The sequence below is a fragment of the Tamandua tetradactyla genome, chromosome 14 (genome assembly GCF_023851605.1).
Source record: "Tamandua tetradactyla isolate mTamTet1 chromosome 14, mTamTet1.pri, whole genome shotgun sequence".
NCBI classification, from domain to species: domain Eukaryota; kingdom Metazoa; phylum Chordata; class Mammalia; order Pilosa; family Myrmecophagidae; genus Tamandua; species Tamandua tetradactyla.
The window spans coordinates 23,771,858-23,793,923 of NC_135340.1; the positions used below are offsets into that span (position 1 = coordinate 23,771,858).

The following is a 22,066-nucleotide window of genomic DNA, read 5'->3' on the forward strand; positions in this document are numbered from 1 at the left end:
CTGTGTGTATCACATATTCTACACAGCCAATATTAAGTAGACCAGTAAGTGCATAGTATTGTAGACTAAATCATGTTCTCCAAAAAGATATGTTTAAGTCCTAACCCTGGGTACCTATAAGCATGACTTTATTTGGAAAAAGGGTTTTTGCAGATATAATCAAGATAAGGTCACTCTGGATTAAGGTGGGCCCTAATTCAGTAACTGGTATAATCATAAAAAGAGAGAAGTTTGGACATAGAAACACACATGGAAATGTCTTGTGACAATGGAGGCAGAGACTGGAGTGATGCAGCTGCAAGCAAGGTGAGTCAATGACTGCCGGCAACTACCAGAAACTAGGAGAAAGGCATGGAACAGAGGCTCCAGAAGGAATCAACCTTGCCAACACCTTGATTTTGGACTTTTAGCTCCTAAAACTGTGAGAGAATAAATTTCTATTGTTTGAAGCCACCTAATTTGTGGCTATTTGTTACAGCAGACCCAGAAATAATAAACATGGATAAATACAAATTTTTATAAGGATGAAAATTAGATATGTGGGTGTACTTCAGAAAACCTATGGTGTAACGTAATAAATTCTATTTATTTTTATCATAAAATGTGGTTCTACTGATTTCCCAAGAAAAGGAAGATGTCACAGCTTTTCTTTCCAGGGAGAGGGCATTTATTTACTTATTCAGAATGAAAAATTCTAAACCACAGCCACTCATTATCCTCCATTCCCTCTTTTCCCATCATTGTCAATGATAACACTGATTTGTCCTATCTTTTGAAGGTCATATATTTAGAATTTTAAACTTCAATGCTTCACTATTCTGGTATTCACATCCAATGAAACCAAATGCCAACACTTTTTGTTTATATTTCTCAGCTCCGTTTTTCTCAACTTTGTTTCTATAGCCATGATGTTAATTTTAAACTAAGAGGAGCAAAAAAAAGAGGAGCACTGAATGTTAAATTTCAGTAATAAGTACTATATTTTGTGTCTTACCAGTACATCATGCACCAAAGCCTGATATGTCCAAGTATGGTGTAATGGAGTTGCCAAATCTATGTTTCTGTCAACAAGGACTAATAAAGGCCTTTGGAAGCTGTAAATATATAAAAAAAATTATTTAACTCTATATACCGGTATACATGTTTAAAATTTTCTACTACTTTCCAAAACATGTCAATTTGATACAAACAATGTTTATATCAGCTGTTATGTTAACACTGAGACAAATAATATCCTGTTTTAAAATTTTTCTAGTACAGCCAGTCAAGTAAAGAAATGCTTTGTATTACTTATAATGTATATATTATGCCCAACTCTGCAAGTGAAACCACTGTCTTCCCCTCTACATGGAACATGACAATTAGGGATGAAAGTCTCCCTGACAGCAGGGGAGATGACCTCCAGGGATGAGCTTGGCTCTGGCACCAAGGTGTCAACAATGCCATCCCAACAAAAAGGGGGAAAAGAAGTGTAACAAGTAAGGTATCAGTGGCTGAGAGAATTCAAATAGAGTCGAGAGGCTACACTAGAGGTCACTCTTATGCATGCTTCAGGTAGATACTGCCACCTATCATAACCTGCCAACCCCCAACCAAAGTCATTTCTAACAATTCTATAGAATACCTAGGGCATTATATAAGATTCTACAAAGGTTCCATGCAGTAGGGTAACTTTCCAAAACCTACAACCTCCAGATGGGTCCCTGGTCCAGATAAGTCCTGAAATGCGGAGGGGCCAACCTTTCCAGAACATCAACTAGTTCCATCCCTCTCTCCCATATTATCGATAGCCCCTTCCAATATGAAAAAGTTAGAATGGGCATAGCCCAAATAAACCTAAAGAATGGGAGAAAGATCAATGGTGATGATGGAGTTAGAGAGAAGGTCAGGTTTAGCAAATAAGTATGAGTGCTGAAACATTACACTGATATTTCTTTTAGACTCTAGGACCTTAGAGCAGCTAGAAATAAAAACCTAAAATTGTGGAACTGCAACCCATACTAAACTCTGAAATCTGTTCTACAACTAACTGTTGCAATTTATTTTGAAATTTATTGCTTTTATGTATATATGTTATTTAAAGAGAAGGAGGAGTAAAACAAAGAAGAAAGGATTTAACAAATGAGTATGATTGCTGAATCATATTGATATTTCTGTTAGTCTCTGGTGTCTTGGAGCAGCTAGAAGAAAAAATGAAAAACCATGAAACTATAACCCATACCAAACTTTAAAATCTGATCTATAACTACTTGTTAAAATGTACTTGGAAATTTATTGCTTTTTTGTATATATTTTACAATTAAAAGAAAAAAAAACCCAGTTTCTACAAAGAGCTCATAATTTAGCAACAAAAAGACAAACAAACCAATTTAAAAATGGACAAAGAACTTGAAAAGGCATTTCCCCAAAGAAGATCTACAAATGGTGAATAAACCCATGAAATGATGCCTAACATCGTCAGCCAATAAGGAAATGCAAATATAAAACCACAGTGAGATTCTACTTCACACCCAGAAGGGTGGCTACTGTTAACAACAACCAAAAAAAAACATGGAAACTAAGTGTTGGAGAGGATGCAGAGAAATTAGAACTCTAGTGCACTGCTGGTGGGAATGTAAAATGGTACAGCACTGAGAAAAGCTAATATGCAGTTACTCAAAAAGTTAAATACAGAATTACTATTTGACTCAGTAACCATACTTCTAGATATATACTCAAAGAAAGTAAAAACAGTTTCAAACAGATACCTGTATAGCAATGTTCACACCATTATTCACAAAAACCAAAAGCAGGAAACAACCCAAATGTCTATCAACAAATGAATGGAAAAATGAAATGTGGTACATATGCAAAATGGAATATTATCTGGACATAAGAATGAAATTATGAGACATACTGTATGATGGAAGAACTCTGAAAACAACATGCTCAGTGAAACTAGCAGGACACATAAGAACAAAAATTGTATGATATCACTTACAAGAGATGACTAGAAATGGTAAATTCAAAGAGACAGAAAACATATTAGAGGTTATCCAGGAAGGGGCTATAAGGGGAGGGGAGGAATAAGGGTAAGTAGGAAAAAAGAGATGAGAGGCAGAGAATGGTTATAGCTACTGAATTGATTGATTTCTAATCTTTATATATTCTATTCCATATAAGTTTTAACACAGCAAACTACTTCCAAATCATCTTTGAAAATAAGCTGTATATAAATCAATAAAGTTTCACTGTTGATGTTATTTTCACCCAAAATTACCTCCCTAAAAGAAGGGATCAAGGACTAAACTGCTATTTTATGATGCTCCCTAATTAATAAAAATGCAAATATTTTAGGAAAAAAACGGACTGAAATCGAAGAAGTCTGTGGAAGTTTATCATGAAATTATTATTCCTGAAAGGCGGTTATTTCCTGGGCATCAATTCATTTTCACAGGCTTTATTTATTAATTCTCCTAAAACTGAGAGTAAGAATTAAGTTTCCAAAATGCTGTCTCCTCTCCTTTAAATAATTCTCAGTCACTTGAATGGGTTACTTTATTTCTTCATCTCAATACTCTGTCCACTATAATTAATAATTAAAAGTTAAATGTATTATAAAATATAAGGTTTAGTTTTGGTATTTGTTTAATAACTGAGTAGTCAATAACTTTGGCATTTACCTGCTTATGCTAGAAATGCTTACAATGACAAAAATGCAAGCTTAAGTTATTAGTATTTAATATAAAAGTGGAAATTATTTAATAAAGATAAAAATAGATGCAAGTATCACAAGTTTTTCACATATTTTTTTTCCATTACCAGGAGGTTTAATGTTAATGCAAAGAAATGGCTTATCTCTAAAGCCACTGGTATTTTGAATATTTATCAATATTTCCCCAAAGATGGTAATACACAATAGAAATTTCTTCCAAAATAAGGTAAGAAACAAATTTCAATGACAAGGATAAGGGTATGATATTCTATCAGACAAGAAAAATAACCAAAAATCTCTACAAATATTTTATTTTCAAGTCCCTGTAAGTGTATTAATTAACATAATACCTGAATTGGCCAGCTCCAAGTGTGTCACCTGTGAAAAGACTGTTTCTTGCATCTCTCAGATTTTCCCGAAGTTTCTTATCTAGTTTCTGAAAAATCAAATTACAGATAAACTTTAAAAAATATTTTTTCCTTTATTCTTTAGTGGATTCACTTCTAAAAAACAGTTTCAAGAATTTTATATACATAATGTTCTTGGTTTTACAACCAAGAAATTTACAATTTATTTACAAAGTAGCAATTCTAAATTCTAAATATTTTAGCTTCTTTACTATTTCAATACCATCATAATTTGAACTTGAAAAAATCAATGCCTTTTCCAGTGACTCAGGCCTGATTTCACTGAAACACACCTGTATTGACAAATTTTACTTTAGGTACAGGAAACAGTTTGCAATAAGGACCCATCCTCTCTCACTAAGCATGACTGTTTTACCAAGGAAGGTGTATATGTGAGTGAGAGTGAACAGAGCAGTCGTAGCTGTGTGAGGTCCCAGAACAGAAACTGGATAAGCTGAAGGAGAGCAGCCATCCAGCAGCAAGTGATTTATTTGTGCTCACAAAACTCCAAAATATTAATATATCTATGTTTTATCCTCTCTCCCTTCCAGTAAGAGTAATTTCTATAACCCCTCACACATTTAAAAAATCTTTATAGCAAATTTGTGAATGCTCAATTCATACTGATTACTTTACTTCAGTACAGTGGGATAACAAAATGCACCTCACCATTTAAAAAGTGATTGATTGTAAGTAGTATTTGTTAAATTAAATTAAAGATTAAATGATTTAAGGATGAGTTTAAAATACTACTTGGGTAGACAAGGCTGAATGAGGGATATAAGTTTGAGTAGGAAACAACAGTAGAGCACATTGAAATAGATAATTTTACTCCACCACATAGAAATATACAATGATCACTCTATCTTTCATGGACTCCTCGTACAACGAAATAAAAATATTTGCAATCGACACAAAATATAAAACCAACATTAATATACAAGTAATACGAACAAAAGCACAGAAGTAGTTACGGGGAATGAGTCACATATAATTTATTTTCAAATGACATTATTTGCATGCACTTACCACTGCTACCATTTCTGCTGCAGTTCCTCTAGAACATCTGATTATAGGAACAGCACCTATTTTTAACAATAAATGTTAGCACTGATCTCAGTTTTCGATAGCTAAAATTTATACTTAAAAAATACATCAGAAAAAAACATAACACAAACTATAAATGTATAAAATTTCAGGCTATAGATTGTAAAAAGTTTCTAATCTCAAGAATAAAAGCTAGGTTTCAGAAATGGACTTTCCCTTAATGAAGAAACCTTTATAAAGAAGTGAGAAGACAAGTATTTCTATATGGAGTCGACTAATCAGAGTGATCAGATTTTTTCAATGGATTGACTGAATCAGCATTTGACTACTTACAGGCAGTTACAAAGAATAAGTTTCCTTTCTATTCATAGGGTTCACTTATATCTTTAATATGACTTCATGTAAAAAAGGAAAAAGAAGAGAGCTACATTAGCAATTTGGGGTTGTTATTTATTGCTTATTCTGTAAATTAACAATGAAGCATATAGTCTTAAAAAATACTAGTTTAAAAGATAATAGAAAATACATTTTCACATAATATGAGACTCTTATAAAAGGTGAACTGAATTCATTATTAAAACAACTCATTAGTCCTAAGTTCTCTCTCCTTTTATCATATCAATTCATCCTTTATCAAAAGATTTCTGTTCTTGTGGTATTCTTATCTGGTTGTGCTATGAAGGTGATACTGATCTCATAGTACAAATTAGACAGTATTCCCTCTCCTTTATCAAAAGATGATTTCTAACGTAATAGAAAAAAATCCAATTGTACTGAAAAGCTCATAAAACAAACTGAGAACAGTGTAATCTTTATATGTGGAAATTGATGCATTTTAGATACCCTTAAATTACACATGCAACCTCTTTCTTCCTTAGTTTTATCATTTGTGAAATAAAATAAATTTTATTCATCTAGTGTGAGGATCCTCTCAAATAAAAGGTTTAAGTGTCTTTAAAATTACAATTAGAAAGTTTCTAAAGAGATCCATTAATAATAAAACATAAAGTAATATATTTAATACTAAACAAAATGTGTCTATAAGTAATCAAAATGATTCAAAGAAATGCTTTAGATTCTGAGAATATAAGTGGATCAATCTTAAATGTAAATTTAGTGTTTTATGGAGCCTTAGCAGTTTGCATTAATAATTACCAGGTGTATAGCACTTTACTTAGAAATATGTTTAAAATTTTTCACAATGAAATATTAAAATAAAATTAGATGTAATCCTAGATATTTGATTCTTTTAGTTACTATAGTAAATGGATTTTTTCCTTTGACTTCCTTCTGTGTTCACTGCTGAGTATCGAAGCACTACTGATTTTTGAATGTTCATCCTGTACTCCACCACTTTGCTGAATTCATTTGTTATTTCTCGGAGCTTTCTTGTAGATTTTTCAGGATATTCTGCATATAAGATCTGTCATCTGCATAAAGGGAAAGTTTAATTTCTTCCTCACCAATTTAGATGTCTTTTATTTCCTTTTCTTGCCTAATTGGTCTGGCAAAAACTTTTAGTACAACGTTAAAAATGTGGTGACAGTGTTTTTCCTTGTCTTGCTCCTGGTCTTCGAGGAAAAGTGCTCAGTTTTTCCCCACTAAGTAGGTGTGTTTATCATATATGTATGCTCTGTATCATGTGGTGGAAGGCTGCTTTTATTCTAAGCGTTCTAAATGTTTTTGTCAGAAAGAGGTGTGAGATTCTGTCATATGCCTTTTCTCATCAATTGAGATGATCATGTGATTTCTTACCTTCATTGTGCAAATGCGATGTGTAACATTATTTTCTTATGTTGACCCACCCTTGCATCAGAGGGATAAAACCCATCTGATCATGGAGTGTAATTCTTTTAATATGCTACTGTTTACAGTTTGCTAGTATTTTGTTGAAAATGTTTGCATCTATAATCACAATATTGTTCAGTAATTTTCTGTTCTTGTGGTATTCTTATCTGGCTGTGCTATGAAGGTGATACTGATCTCATAGAACAAATTAGAGAGTATTCTCTCTCCAACTTTTTTTTGGAAGAATTTGAGATAAGTCTTCTCGGAATGTTTGGTAGAATTCCCTTATGAAGCCATCTGGTCATGGGCTTTTCTTTGTTGAGAGGCTGTTGATTATTGATTCAATCTCTTTACTAGTAATTGGATTTTTGAGATCTATTTCTTAAGACAGTGTAGGTAGTTTGTCTGTTTCTAACAATTTGTCCCTTTTGTCTGGATTATCTTATTTACTGGTGTATGGTTGTTCATAGTAACCTCTTAATACTCCTCTTTCATTTCAGAATGGCGGTAGTAATGTCCCCCCTTTCGTTTCTGATTTTATTTACAATTTATATATTTTTTTCTTGATCAGTCTAGCTAAATGTTTTATTCAATTTTATTAATCTTTTCAACTATCCAACTTCTGGTTTTGTTGATTCTATTCTTTTTTTTTTGTTCTCTGTTTATTTCCACTCTAATCTTTGTTATTTCCTTTCTTCAGCTCATTATGAGTGCAGTTTGCTCTTCCTTTTCTGGTGCTTCAAGTCTTAGATCTCTGAAGTATTTCTTCTTTTGTAAGGTAAGCCTTTAGAGCTATAAATTTCTCTCTCAGCACTGCATCCCATAAGTTTTGCTACATTATATTTTCATTTGTCTTCACCTAAAGATATTTCCTAATTTCCCTTGTGTTTTCCTGTTCCTTGTCCCTTACTGCTATTTTCTATTTAAAGTCTATTTTACCTGATGTTAGTATGGCTATTTCAGCTCTCTTTTGGTTACCACCTGTATGGTATTTATACTTTTTCCATCTTTTCCCCCCAATCTACTTGCATCTTTGAATTTAAGGTGAATCTCTTATAGACAATATTTAGTTGTGTCATGCTAATGACTCATATACAGAAAACTACAAAACATTGCTAAAAGAAGTTAAAGAAGACTTAAAGAAATTGAAGGACATTTTGTGTTCATAGATCGGAAAACTACATATTATTAAGATGTCACTCCTATCCAAAGGGATTTATAGATTCAATGCAATCCCTTTCAAAATCTTAATAATCTTCTTTGCAGAAATGGAAAAGTCAACCATTAAATTTATATGGAAGTGTATGGGGCACTAAATAACTAAAGTCATACTGAAAAAGAACAAAATCAGATAACTGAAACTTTCCAATCTTAAAACTTAACAGAAAGTCACTGTAATCAAAACAGCGTGTTACTGACACAAGGATAGATAGTAGACAAATGAAACTGAATTGAGAGCTAAGAAATCAACCCTCACACTAATGGCCTACTGATTTTTTTTACATGGGGACAAAGGCCACTTGGAAAGAAAAGTCTTTTCAGCAAATACTGTTAGGAAAACTGGATAACCATTTGGAAAAAAAAAGAAGGAGCCCTACCCTATATTTTATACAAAAATCAACTAAAAATGTATAAAAGACCTAAATATAAGAGTTAGAACTATCAAACTCTTAGAAAAAAACATAAGGAATCATCTTCATGACCTTGTATTAGACAATGGTTTCTTAGAATTTACATCCAAATCACAAGTAACAAAAGAAAAAGTTGATAAATAGGACCTCATCAAAAGTAATAACTTTTGGGCCTCCAACAACTTCATTACAAAAAGAAAATGACAACCTACACAATGGGAAAGAATATCTGGAAATCATATATTGGGTAATGGTTTAATATTGAGAATGTATAAAGCAATCCTTCAACTTAACAACAAAAAGAGAAACAACCCAATTAAAAAACAGACAAAAGACTTGACTAGATATCTCCCAAAGAAAATATACAAATTGCCAAAAAAGCACATGAAAAGATGTGCAACATCATAGGCCATAAGAGATATGCAAAACAAAACCAGGAGATACTGTTTCTTGTGCATCAGAATGGTTACCATTAAAAAAGTGAAATATTACAAGTGTTAGAAAGAAGGTGGAGGGTGGGCCACGGTGGCTCAGCAGATAAGAGTGCTTGCTTGCCATGCCCAAGGACCCGGGTTCAATTCCCGGTGCCTGCCCATGTAAAAAAAAAGAAGGTGGAAAAATAGCAATATTCATTCATTGTTGGTGGCAACATAAAATGCTGGAGCCCCTGTGGAAGAAAGTTTGGCAGTTCCTCAGAAAGTACAGAATGACCATATGATCTGGCAATCCCACTATTAGGTATATAGTCAAAATAATTAAAAGCAGAAACTCAAACAGATATTTTCCCACCAATGTTCAGAGCAGCATTATTATAAGTGCCAACAGATGGAAGCAACCCAAATGTCCATTAACTGATTAATGGATAAACAAAATATAGAATATATACATAATGGAATATTATTCAGTATAAAAAGGAATGAATTTCAGACACATACGACAAAATGGAGAAACCCTGAAGACATCATGTTGAATGAAATCAGCGAGACACAAAAAGTCAAATATTATATTATCTCACTGATTTGAAATATAGTGAATAAGCAAACTTACAGAGTCACAATCTAGAATACACATTACCAGGGGAGGGGTGAGGACATGCAATGGGAAGTTAAGGCTTAAAATGTACAGAGTTTCTATGTGTAAAGATGGAAATATTTGGTAATGGATGGTAAATGATAATACAACACTGTGAATGTAATTAACTGTACTGAAATATACATATAAATGTGTTTAAAAGGGGTCATATGTATGGAAACAGAATAAAAATTAAAAGAAAAACAAGAACAAAAAGCCTATGGAACAGTACTACCCAAACAGTGAAACTTAAGCTAAACCAAGTTAATCTTAAGTTAAACTATTAACTATAGTTAATAGTACAATTCTAAAAATGTGCTTCATCAATTGCAAGAAATAGTCCAACCAATGCAAGGTGTTAATAACAGGGTGATACATGGAAATCCTGTAGTATGCATGATTGTTGTGTGTCATGGTTAGGGACAGGTGTCAACTTGGCCAAGTTGTGGTACCTGTTTATCTGATTGGGCAAGCGCTGGCCTGTCTATTGCAATGAGGACATTTCATAGGATTAGGTCATGATCACGTCAGCTACATCCACAGCTGATTCCATTTGTAATCAGCCAAAGGGGAGTGTCTTCTGCAATTAGTGATGCTAAATGTAATCATGGGAAGCCTTTTAAGGAGGACTCAGAGGAGACAGGTTCTATTCCTGCTTTGGCTGGTGAGCCTCTCCTGTGGAGTTCATCCAGGCCATCCATCGGAATCATCGGCTTCGCAGCCTGCCCTGTGGATTTTGGACTCTGCGTTCCTACGGTCACGTGAGACACTTACATAAATTTTATATTTGCAAGTGTTCCCTGTGGATTCTGTTTCTCTAGAGAACCCTAACTAATACATTGTGTAAATCGACAACTTCTCTAATACAGTAGGAAAAAAAGAAAGAAAATTAGCAGGCATACTGATGAAGTCACTACCAAACCACCCAAATGATATAACAGAAAGTTACAAATATCAACAATATCTAAAAAGACAACTCAATAAGCCTACTAACTGCTAACTCAACATGAATAAACACATCAAATTATTAGAATAATTATGGGTTTATGTAGTATAGAATGTATGTTTTGCTTCAACTTGAAGGAAAGCCTATAGGCATTCAAATAGATAAAAAGGGATATTGTAGTATAACAGATTAAAATGAGTTGTTAAATTAATTTACTTTGAAGAACAACCAGAAATATTTGAAAACTTACCCAGAGTAACAAAAAAGCAGAAGAGACTGTCAACGATAGTGTCCATAACAGTCTCCATTTCCGTGTCTGTAATATCTGGCCTATTAATTGCTAAAATGACACAGGTAAAAGGGAAAAAAAATGATCAAAATTCATCCTTTGACTTTTACTAAAATCTTAAAATTATACACTAAACTCCTAATCAATATGCAGTTTGGTAACATTTTAATACTCAAACAAATGAAATCTGTCATGATTTAAAATTTTCTTAAGTAAACAAATTTTCGTTAAAATTATATACACCTTGAAATAAATAAAACTTCAACATAAGGAGTATCAGGAGTAGTAATAATGAAAAAAAAACATAAATGATACATAATTTTTGCCAGAGCAAATAGGAAAACAAATATCCTATTTTATGGTTTTATTCATGAACACCTGATGGCATCAAGAAACTACAGTCCTGTTATCTAACCACTGCCAGAAAAAAACAATGCAAATAAATCATATCAAGAACAACATCATATATCTTTTCTTTGCATTATACTTATTTTATGAATTTTTCTCTCCTATAATGTACAGTAGTGGTTCCCAAATTTTATTGGGTATAATGATCACTCTGGGAATATGGGGGGAAGAAAAAGAAATTTCTCAAGTAGCTTTTAAAAATTACAGATTCTAAGCCTTGTCTCCTCTGGGATTACAGTCAGTAGATTTGGGATAATTTCCCAACATCCTGAATATGAGAACAAATATAAAATTAAATACAATTTTAGTATGAGAGGAATGCAGATCAAATCGATATCAAATTATCTGAAGAAAGTGTGGTCTGCCAACTCAGAGAACATAAAAAGAGTAACAAATTCAATCACGGAACACAGAATCTGGATGAAGGAAATGTGCTGTTACTTGAGTGGGTGTTGCAGATCACCATCTATCCAAATCAGGTGAAAGAAATGGCATAAGGATACCATGTGTACTCAGGGGACACCATTCCAAGGTAACACCCAGTTATTATAATAGTTCATTTTGTCAGTCACTGGCACGAAGTAAAATCAACATGGAAGCATCTGGTCCTATACCTTATTCCCACATCAGTAGCCTCTGTTCGCTTGAGATGATAACCTGGTTTAAATGGGATGGCAGCCTCAGCTTGACTGAGATGATATAAAAAGTTCCCAATACATAGAAACTTTCAAATTAGAAAAATAGGTGATGCAAAGCAAAACATGGTAGTAATATAAGTGATTTATGTTTAAGAATGATATGTTTAAGATGAATGTTTAAAGAATCTATAATATTTGAGAGAATTTGGTAGATAATTACACAATGGTGAAGAGCTTTGCTGTTGGAATGAAACTTTATGTGCTTACTAACCTGGCTCTGCCACATCCTCATCAAGTTACTTAATGTCTGTGCTTCAGTTTTCTCACCTTGAAAATAGCCACCTCACAAAATTATCTACAGGAGTAAATGAGCTGATATTGTAAAGTGTTCACTGATGGGCACAAAGCAAGCTATTACCGCTATTTATTGAGAATCTGGGAGATTACCCATGTGATTTTACTTTTAAAATGAGAAATTAATTACAGATATGATTTTTTCCATTCGAGAGGTATAAGAAAATGTAATTAAACTTGTATATAAATATATATACAGAATGCAAATGGACTTTAGGTTCACTATAAGTTTTATAAATTTAAGAATTTATAGATAACAGATTTATAGATAACAAAATTTATAAGTTTAACTTAAAGGCTTAAAGAAAATTAGATTTTTAAACATGTACCTTAAATCAATTTGCTAATTAATTTAAAACTCAATTAACTGTAAATTAATTTCTATGAATAAAAGCCACCATCCAAAACCTCTCACATGGACAATTCATCAAATTCTTATACCCTTTTAGAGATTTTATTTAACTTCAACAAGACACTGTATTATTGAGCTCCATGAAATTGAACGGTTCATGTTCTTTGATCTCAGGGAGCTTACTACCTGGTCCAGCATTTTATAAAGGGCACCACTTAAATTGGGGGCAGGACAATTTTCCATATTACCATGGTTTACACACTGCAAAACGTCCAGCATCCCTAGTCTCTGGTCACTAAATACTAGTAGCAGCCCTGGTAATTGTGACAACAAAAATATCCTTATAAATGAATCTCAGAGGAGCATACTTCTTATTTAAGAACCACTGAAATTCTATTATCCCCAAACATCTCTATATTTAAACAGCAACTGCTGATTATTTCACTGAATTGGCTAGCTTATTACTGTAACTTTCTTTAAAATAATTCAGTATGTCACATAGTGTATGTGTAAGTGTGAGTGTGTGTTAACTTTAATTACATCTCAGAAAAGGTTAATTACCAGTGGGAAATAAACTCAAGAGTAGATTTGATAGCATTTATTCAAATGCTAACATTCCATCCCCCTATTGCATGAACAAGAAGAATTAAGTGAGTCTAACAGCCTATTTTTTTTGAGAATGGCATTTATACCGCATACCTAAACAGTAATATTTGGAATCAGCAGCTGCTGATTCTTGCTTTATAATCTCAACAAATAGCAATAATACCTTATCTTTTCTGAGTGCTTACCATATGCCAGGGACTTTCAAGACATTTTACATACCTTAGCCCATTTAATTCTCACACAATTTCCATGAGGCAAATACTATTTCACCCCCATTTTACATATGCAGAAACTAAAGCACAGAGAAGTAAAGCAATTTGTTCTTTTCCAAGGTCAACGTAGTAAAAGAACTGAACCTTCTGCTAAAATACTGTGTTATTTGCCATTAGTGAATCTTTCATGCAAGTTACTGAGCTTACAAAACAGGCTGATTACCAGCCTTCTTGCTATTAAATGTTAGGTTTATAGGACAGATTTCAGTCTGACTCATTATCTTTGAGCACTTTTTAAAATCTTTTACTAGTATTCATAAAGTTATTCTACATTTAAATATGTACTAGTTTTACAGGTGATTTTACTGCTCTAGTGTTGTAGACAAAGATAGTTAGCATATATTAAATATTTTCACTACTTTTTCCTTGTAGCACACACCATTCATTTTATTAACAATGAATTTCAATAGTCCTATTTTTACCTACCACGATATGAAACAAGCTCCTTATTCTGATTACATAATACAAACATATCATCCTCCAAAGTAATAAAATTGAGATACTGATCAAAAACCTAGAAATAAAAGAAAAAGTTTATAAATCAATTAAAAACATAGTCATGTTTACAAATCAAATCCACAATGAGATATTACTTCACACCCATTAAAATGGCTATTATTAAAAATGGAAAATAAAAGTGTAGGCAAGGATGCGAAGAAACAGGAACCTTAGCAAATGTAAATGTAGTAAATATAAATGTGGGGACATAAAATGGTGTAGTCCACGTGGCAAAGTTTGGTGGTTCCTCTGAAAGTTAGTATAGAACTACCATATGACCCAGCAATTCCACTTCTAGGTATACACCTCAAAGAACTGAAAGCAGGGATATGAACAGATATTTGCACACCAACATTCATAGCATCATTATTCAACTAAAAGATGGAGACAACCCAAGTATCTATCAACAGATGAACAGATAAACAAAAGTTGGTGTAAACAACGCAATGGAATATTATTCAGCCATAAAAAGGAATGATGTTCTAATACATATTACAATACAGATGAACCTTGAAAATACCATGTTATGTACAATAAGCCAGAAAAATAAGTCATATGTAGAAGGGAAGATATTGTCTGATTTCACTTATCCAAAATAATCAGAACATGCAAATTAATGAGAAAAGTAAACTTGGGGAGGGAAATGGGGAGTTGATGCTAAATGCACAGAGTTTCTGTTTGGATGATGGAACAGTTTTGGAAATGGATGGTGGAGATGATAGCACATTGTGAAAGTAATTAATACCACTTAATTGTGTATATATGTACATGTGTGTATGTGTGTGTGTGTGTGTGTGATAAAATAATGTTCAAAGTAAATTTAGTTTGATTCAATCTTCCTAGCTACTATATTATTTAAATGGGCAAGAATGAGGAGGTAAGAATTAAATTAAAAGGGAATGAAAATAATCCCTTAATTTAATTAAAAAGGAATTAAAATAAACCTTTAAGCAATAAATAGTGAGGGGGAGATTAACACTTTCAGAAAACAAATGCAAACAGATACAAAGCTTTAAACACTGGTTGTAATAGGAACGGATATCAATTCTGAAGAAAAATCACAATTGTAACTTTTTATATTCTTTTTTTTTTTTACATTGGTAATGGTATTTATATTTATGCATGTTTTCTTACCACAGACCCTTATTTCTTCAGGTGGTCTCAGTCATTGCTTAGTGTCCTTTTCCTTTCAATCTGCAGAGTCTCTTTAGCAATTCTTGCAGAGCCAGTTCCCTGGTGATGAAGTTCCTCAGCTTTTATTTATCTGGGAATGTCTTAATCCTTCCCTCATTTTTGAAGATTGTTTTGGTGGATATATGATTCTTGGTTGTCAATTTTTTGCTTTTGGCACTTTAAATGTCTTTCCACTGCTGTCTCGCCTCCATGTTTACTTATCAAGACCACCTTGTATGTGAAACACTACTTCTCTCTCGTGGCTTTCAGAATCTCTATTATTTGACAGTTTAATTATAATGTAGTATAGTGTGAATCTATTTGTACTTATCTTGTTTGGAGTTCGTTGAGCATCTTGGATGTGTATATTCATGTCTTTCATTAAATTTGGGGAAATTTCAGCCATCATTTCTCTCTTTCTTCCGTTTTAGGACTTCCACAATGCATACAGTGGTATGTTTGACTGTGTCCCACAAGTTCCTCTGGCTCTGTTCACTCTTCTTCATTCGTTTTGCTCCTCAGACTGGATGATTTCAATAGTCTTATCTCCAAGTTTACTGATTGTTTCTTCTGCCTGCTCTAATCTGCTGTTCAACCCCTTTGGGGAATTTTAAATTTCTATTATTGTAATCTTCGGTTCTGTTTGACTATTTTTCATAATTTCCATGTCTATGTGCACCTATCATTTTCTGATTTCCTTTAGTTCTTTTTTCCATATTTTCCTCCAGTTCTTTGTGCATATTTAGGATCATTTTTTCTAAGTCTTTGTCTGGAATGTCCCAAATCTGATCCTCAACACTGATGGTTTCTAATGCTTTAATCTTCTCCTTTACCTTGGCCATTGCATCATGTTTCTTTGTAATCTTTTGTTGAAACCTCGACATTTTGATAATTTATTGGGGTACTGCTGGAATTTAGACACTGAGGATTTATATTCTTTTTAATCATACATTCCTAAGAAAGTCACAGTGCCCTTTCCTGCCAATCACTTTTATTAATTATAATTAAAGAAGGGAAACTTATACCACTTTTTTATAAGTGCAAGTCTGAGGAAAACTGAGTAAACTGTTTTAAATAAATTAAATTAAAACAAATTGAAAACTATTCTTATTAGTTAAAGTAAAATTAATGATAAATTTTGGAAGGGCAAAAACATTAAGGCAAGAACCTCAAAAACTAATCAGATGTAGGAATAGATCATCTAAAGATAAAAAAGAAAAATCTGCTAGTAGGAAAAAATATACAAAATAAATACATGGTTGATTAGTCTTTTATTTGCCCTATATAGTTCTCTAGAACTTTCATTTATGTATTGTACAATTTTAAGAAGCCTAGGGCACAACAGGGCTATCACCAGAAATTTATTTTATTTTTTATTTCATTTTTTCCTTCTTTTTTTCTCTTTTATTTATTTAGAAATTTGTTATATAATATCATAAGTTATACTTATAAAATACATTTATAAAAGAAATAGATGAATTATAACAATGTTTACTGCATACATATGTATAATAAACTATATGTACACAAAAACTACATACACATTTAGAATTTTATAAATTAAATTTTTTTGTTAGTGAATGTTAACCTGACTAAAAAGTCACATGATGTATAACATTGGTCTGTTGTGCATTTTTCTCATAATATGCAACATATGGTCTTTAGATTCTCTTTCCAAAATTAAGAAAATATCTAAAGATAGTATGGTGACTATAGAGGTTATAGATAAAACAATGTCAACTTCTTTTGAAGGACAATCTACACCAACATAATTGTCAAAATATTTCTGGGTTGAGCTACAAAGGCTATATAAACCCCAGATCAAAGCAAAAACTGATTCTACTGATTTATTCTGTTCTCGTATTCACTGAAAAGTCCTTTAGCTTGGTTTATTCATTTTGCTTATTTCACATTGAAGATAATTTACATTATCAGAAACCTTTCCAAAAGTACTGAGTTTAAACATTTCTTAGGCCATTCTGCTCATTTATAAATTAGACATCTATATCAATTAACAGGTTTCAGAATATTTCTTAAATTTTAGAACATTAACAGAATCTCACTGCTAAGAAAAGCTCTTACCTTGGCTACTTGTGTTACTGCACTAGCTGCTAATGCTGCATTTGCAATATCTTCCAGTTTACTTCTCGAAATAGCAGATATAAAATTTAAATAATATGATTCATAGAGTTGATTTCGAAGATCCTATAAATACAAAAACCACTTCATTCTTATGGGACTGTATAAAGGGATGCAGCAAATAAAATGTTCTGGATACTATAACAACAAGGTTCTAGAAGATAAGATACATATTTTAAAAACAGGAATATAAATAATAATAAAAGTAGCTTAAGAGAACAAAGTTACAAAGAAGTACTAGTTATCTGTTTAGTAAAGGTAACAAGTATACCTTCAAAATTAGTTGTGAAAAATTATATTAGCAACAAAAATTCACTAGCTATATTATATCTCAAGACTGCTTTGAAATAGGGTTTCTAAATTAAAAAAAAAAAAAAGATCCAGAGGTAGCTGTCTAATGCGATAAAATGTTTGTTTACATAGTGTTGGGCAGACACTATCTTCTACTGCTCTGGTTATGTGATGACACAATTGCAAAAATGAATTACTTCCTTCACTGCACAAAGACATGTTACATAATTTAGAAATTAACAATTCCCAAAGTATTTCTTCTAAGCCATCCAAAATTAGTGGAATTTATAATGAATGACCCAGTTACACAAATTCTTACACTGAGTTTACTTATCTTTCTAAACTCTAGGCAAACAGTTGTCTAAATAATTATAATTAAATCTAAGATGCCATCAATTTTAACAGATACCATTATTTTATGTACCACTAAAAAATAATTAATGCTGTCAATTAAATTTTATGACTTCCGTCAGTTTTAAGAGTCATCTAATTTTCAGAGATGTTAAAATGTGAAAGCTGAGGAGTCTGCATGATGAAAGTCAGGAGATTGATAACATACAGAAAACTGAGCAAATAAGTAAATGTATCAAGGATAATGGAGTCATGCTCCTCACTTTAAGAGAAACGAGTTAAATATGTATAAAGGGAAAAAACAAGAACGAGTCCTGTGTTGTTGAACTGAAATTGGAAATGCAGGTAGAAATATAAACCTACATACATATACATGTATACATGGGTGGGCCTTAGAAGAGAAACAGACAGAAAGAGAGAGAGATTGGTAGGGAACAGACAGGTAGGGTATAGAAATAAATACAGATATATAAGTGTGTATATGTAGGTACATACATCTATTTCCTAGCACTGTCCAAGGAGAGAACCTGGTATGGTCACAACTTACTAGCAATGTATATGCCTAATTTTTAGACTCTGATCTCTAAATATCATTCAATACAAAAAGCAACCAGGGCTTCTTAGAAAAATGGCTAAATCTTGGGTGACTAAGAGAAAATACAAGTTGAGACTGGAACAGCTTACTGTACCATTAAGTAAGGAAGTTGGCTAAAATGATGGAGACATTTCAAAAGGATACAGAAGATTAACAGAACTTGCTCTCATTAGGCCAATCTGTGACAATTTGAGTATCAGAATAAGTATTGACTTCCGGAGAAGATGGCGGCTTAGTAAAGACGCGCAGATCTTAGTTCCTCCTCAAGAACAGCTACTAGGGGAGAAGAAATGATACAGAACAGCTCCCGGAGCCACGACAGAGATCAAAAAGACAGTGTACCCCATCCTGGAACGGCTGACTGGCTGAGAGAACCCGCTCCGGTGAGATCGCTGAGGGCGCGGGCTTCCCCGGGCGGGGCGGCAAGCGGCCGGAGTCCTTCCCTTCCTCCTTCGTGGGCCAGCTGGAAGAATTGGGCAGGAGGTCCCCTCAACCGCGGCGGCTGGCGCCCCCAACACGCGTGGCCCCCCGGACCAACTGAGAGAATTGGATTGGAAATCCCCAGGCCGCGGAGAACGGTGACCGGGGGGATCCAATTCAAACACGTGACTCCCTGGTCCGGCTGGGAATGGTGCACTCTCCCGGGCCGCAGTGGCTGGCGCCCTCCCGCCACGCTTGGCGCCACAGGCCGACTAGGAAATTCGGACGGGCGCGCTCCCGGGCTGCAGCGGCCGGCGACCCTCCCCACGTTCGGACCCCCGGGCCGGCTGGCCCTCTTCCAAGCTGCTTCAGCTGGCGAACCTCCCCCACGGCGAGAGTTTTCCAAAGTTAAAAGACCCACAGCACCTTTTATTGGTGGGACCCGCAGACAAACGTGTGCCACGAGTGCCAACTACTGGGCAGGATAAGAAAAACAGAACCCAGAGATTTCACAGAAAAATCTTTCAACCTGTTGGGTCCAACACCCAGGGATATCTGACTAAATGCCCAGACACCAGCAGAAGATAACGGATCACGCTCAGAAAATTGAAAACATGGCCCAGTCAAAGGAACAAACCAATAGTTCAAATGAGATACAGGAGCTGAGACAACTAATTCTGAATATACGAACAGAAATGGAAAACCTCTTCAAAAACGAAATTGATAAATTGAGGGAGGACATGAAGAAGACATGGGCTGAACAAAAAGAAATAGAAAAACTGAAAAAACAAATCACAGAACTTATGGAAGTGAAGGATAATGTAGAAAGGATGGAAAAAACAATGGATACCTACAATGGTAGATTTAAAGAGACAGAAACTGGAATTAGTGAACTGGAGGATGGAACATCTGAATTCCAAAAAGAAACAGAAACTATAGGGAAAAGAATGGAAAAATTTGAACAGGGTATCAAGGAACTCAAGGACAATATGAAGCGCACAAATATACGTGTTGTGGGTATCCCAGAAGGAGAAGAGAAGGGAAAAGGAGAAGAAAAACTAATGGAAGAAATTATCACTGAAAATTTCCCAACTCTTATGAAAGACCTAAAATAACACATCGAAGAAGTGCAGCACACCCCAAAGAGAATACACCCAAATAGGCGTTCTCCAAGACACTTACTAGTTAGAATGTCAGAGGTCAAAGAGAAAGAGAGGATCTTGAAAGCAGCAAAAGAAAAACAATCCATCACATACAAGGGAAACCCAATAAGACTATGTGTAGATTTCTCAGCAGAAACCATGGAAGCTAGAAGACAGTGGGATGATATATTTAAATTACTAAAAGAGAAAAACTGCCAACCAAGACTCCTATATCCAGCAAAATTGTCCTTCAAAAATAAGGCAGAAATTAAAACATTTATAGACAAAAAGTCACTGAGAGAATTTGTGACCAAGAGACCAGCTCTGCAAGAAATACTAAAGGGAGCACTAGAGTCAGATACAAAAAGACAGAAGAGAGAGGTATGGAGAAGAATGTAGAAAGAAGGAAAGTCAGATATGATATATATAATACAAAACGCAAAATGGTAGAGGAAAATATTATCCAAACAGTAATAACACTAAATGTTAATGGACTGAATTCCCCAATCAAAAGACATAGACTAGCAGAATGGATTAAAAAACAGGATCCTTTCATATGCTGTCTACAGGAAACACATCTTAGACCCAAAGATAAACACAGGTTGAAAGTGAAAGGTTGGGAAAAGATATTTCATGCAAATAACAACCAGAAAAGATCAGGAGTGGTTATACCAATATCCAACAAATTAGACTTCAAATGTAAAACAGTTAAAAGAGACAAAGAAGGACACTATATACTAATACAAGGAACATTAAACAAGAAGACATAACAATCATAAATATTTACGCACCGAACCAGAATGCCCCAAAATACGAGAGGAATACACTGCAAACACTGAAAAGGGAAATTGACACATATACCATAATAGTTGGAGACTTCAATTCACCACTCTCATCAATGGACAGAACATCTAGACAGAGGATCAATAAAGAAATAGAGAATCTGAATATTACTATAAATGAGCTAGACTTAACAGACATTTATAGGACATTACATCTCACAACAGCAGGATACACCTTTTTCTCAAGTGCTCATGGATCATTCTCAAAGACAGACCATATATGCTGGGTCACAAAGCATGTCTTAACAAATTTAAAAAGATTGAAATCATACACAACACTTTCTGGATCATAAAGGAATGAAGTTGGAAATCAATAATAGGCGGAGTGCCAGAAAATTCACAAATACGTGGAGGCTCAACAACACACTCTTAAACAATGAGTGGGTCAAAGAAGAAATTGGAAGAGAAATTAGTAAATACCTCGAGGCGAATGAAAATGAAAACACAACATATCAAAACTTATGGGACGCAGCAAAGGCAGTGCTAAGAGGGAAATTTATTGCCCTAAATGCCTATATCAGAAAAGAAGAAAAGGCAAAAATGCAGGAATTAACTGTCCACTTGGAAGAACTGGAGAAAGAACAGCAAACTAATCCCAAAGCAAGCAAAAGGAAAGAAATAACAAAGATTAGAGCAGAAATAAATGAAATTGAAAACATGAAAACAATAGAGAAAATCAATAAGACCAGAAGTTGGTTCTATGAGAAAATCAATAAGATTGATGGGCCCTTAGCAAGATTGACAAAAAGAAGAAGAGAGAGGATGCAAATAAATAAGATCAGAAATGGAAGAGGAGACATAACTACTGACCTCACAGAAATAAAGGAGGTAATAACAGGATACTATGAACAACTTTACGCTAATAAATACAACAATTTAGATGAAATGGACAGGTTCCTGGAAAGACATGAACAACCAACTTTGACTCAAGAAGAAACAGATGACCTCAACAAACCAATCACAAATAAAGAAATTGAATTAGTCATTCAAAAGCTTCCTAAAAAGAAAAGTCCAGGACCAGACGGCTCACATGTGAATTCTATCAAACATTCCAGAAAGAATTAGTACTAACTCTCCTCAAACTCCTCAAAAAAATCGAAGTGGAGGGAAAA

The 22,066-nt window shown here is 33.8% G+C and overlaps 1 protein-coding gene across 6 annotated transcripts in view; it reads right to left on the reverse strand.

Moving 5' to 3' along the window:
* Positions 1-22,066, reverse strand: part of SCFD1 (sec1 family domain containing 1) — a 145,756-nt gene that overhangs the window by 88,585 nt on the left and 35,105 nt on the right. For all 6 annotated transcript variants that reach the window (XM_077127032.1, XM_077127031.1, XM_077127035.1 and 3 more), the window contains 6 exons: positions 17,257-17,379; positions 13,930-14,017; positions 10,835-10,924; positions 5,131-5,186; positions 4,045-4,130; positions 995-1,094 (listed from right to left, as the gene is read on the reverse strand). In XM_077127032.1, the coding sequence (XP_076983147.1) occupies positions 995-1,094; positions 4,045-4,130; positions 5,131-5,186; positions 10,835-10,924; positions 13,930-14,017; positions 17,257-17,379 (543 nt within the window). The remainder of the gene's footprint in view (positions 1-994; positions 1,095-4,044; positions 4,131-5,130; positions 5,187-10,834; positions 10,925-13,929; positions 14,018-17,256; positions 17,380-22,066) is intronic.